Source organism: Mycetomoellerius zeteki, unplaced genomic scaffold, assembly GCF_001594055.1.
Source record: "Mycetomoellerius zeteki isolate Tzet28-1 unplaced genomic scaffold, Tzet1.0 scaffold565, whole genome shotgun sequence".
NCBI classification, from domain to species: Eukaryota; Metazoa; Arthropoda; class Insecta; order Hymenoptera; family Formicidae; genus Mycetomoellerius; species Mycetomoellerius zeteki.
Window position 1 is genome coordinate 336,626 of NW_017257572.1, and position 512 is coordinate 337,137.

General features: G+C 64.5%; 1 protein-coding gene across 1 annotated transcript in view; it reads left to right on the forward strand.

Annotated features, from left to right (window-relative positions):
* Sp1 (transcription factor Sp9) overlaps positions 1-512 on the forward strand; it is a 32,826-nt gene that overhangs the window by 30,855 nt on the left and 1,459 nt on the right. The window contains 1 exon segment of the mRNA XM_018456260.1: positions 1-505. This exon segment is cut by the window's left edge and continues 24 nt beyond it. Coding sequence (XP_018311762.1) covers positions 1-505 — 505 coding nt within the window.

A 512-nucleotide genomic window follows, 5' to 3' on the forward strand; every position in this document is an offset into this window, starting at 1 on the left:
TTTCCACCCTTGGAAGAAGAGTCCACAAAGCAGCGGCAGCTCGCCACAACACACCAGCAGCGGTGGGGGAGGTGGCGGCGGAGGTGGAGGAGGCGGCGGTAGCGGGTGCACAACGACGGGAGTGAGCCAGAGACCGGCGGCGACGAGCAGCGCCGGCAGCACGACCGGTGGTTACGCCAGGGCGCCGGTGACGTCTTGCGCCTCGACCGCCCCGCAATATGGTAGCGACTTGTATTTCCCCGGAACGGCGAGCGCTCAACCGGCCGGCGATCCACATCATCATCAGAGTAGTCTTCTGGGTAAAGTTGAAGGCGCGACTTTGGGCTCGGTGTACGGCAGGCATCCGTACGAGTCGTGGCCGTTCAACGCGATGCCAGGCGCGACGCACGGCGGAATTAAAGCGAGTGACGGTTGGTGGGATGTGCACGGCGCTGCGACTGCCGGCGGATGGCTAGACGTAAGCAGCACTGTTGGCGTCGGCGTCCACGCAGCGCAAATGGCCAATTACTCGG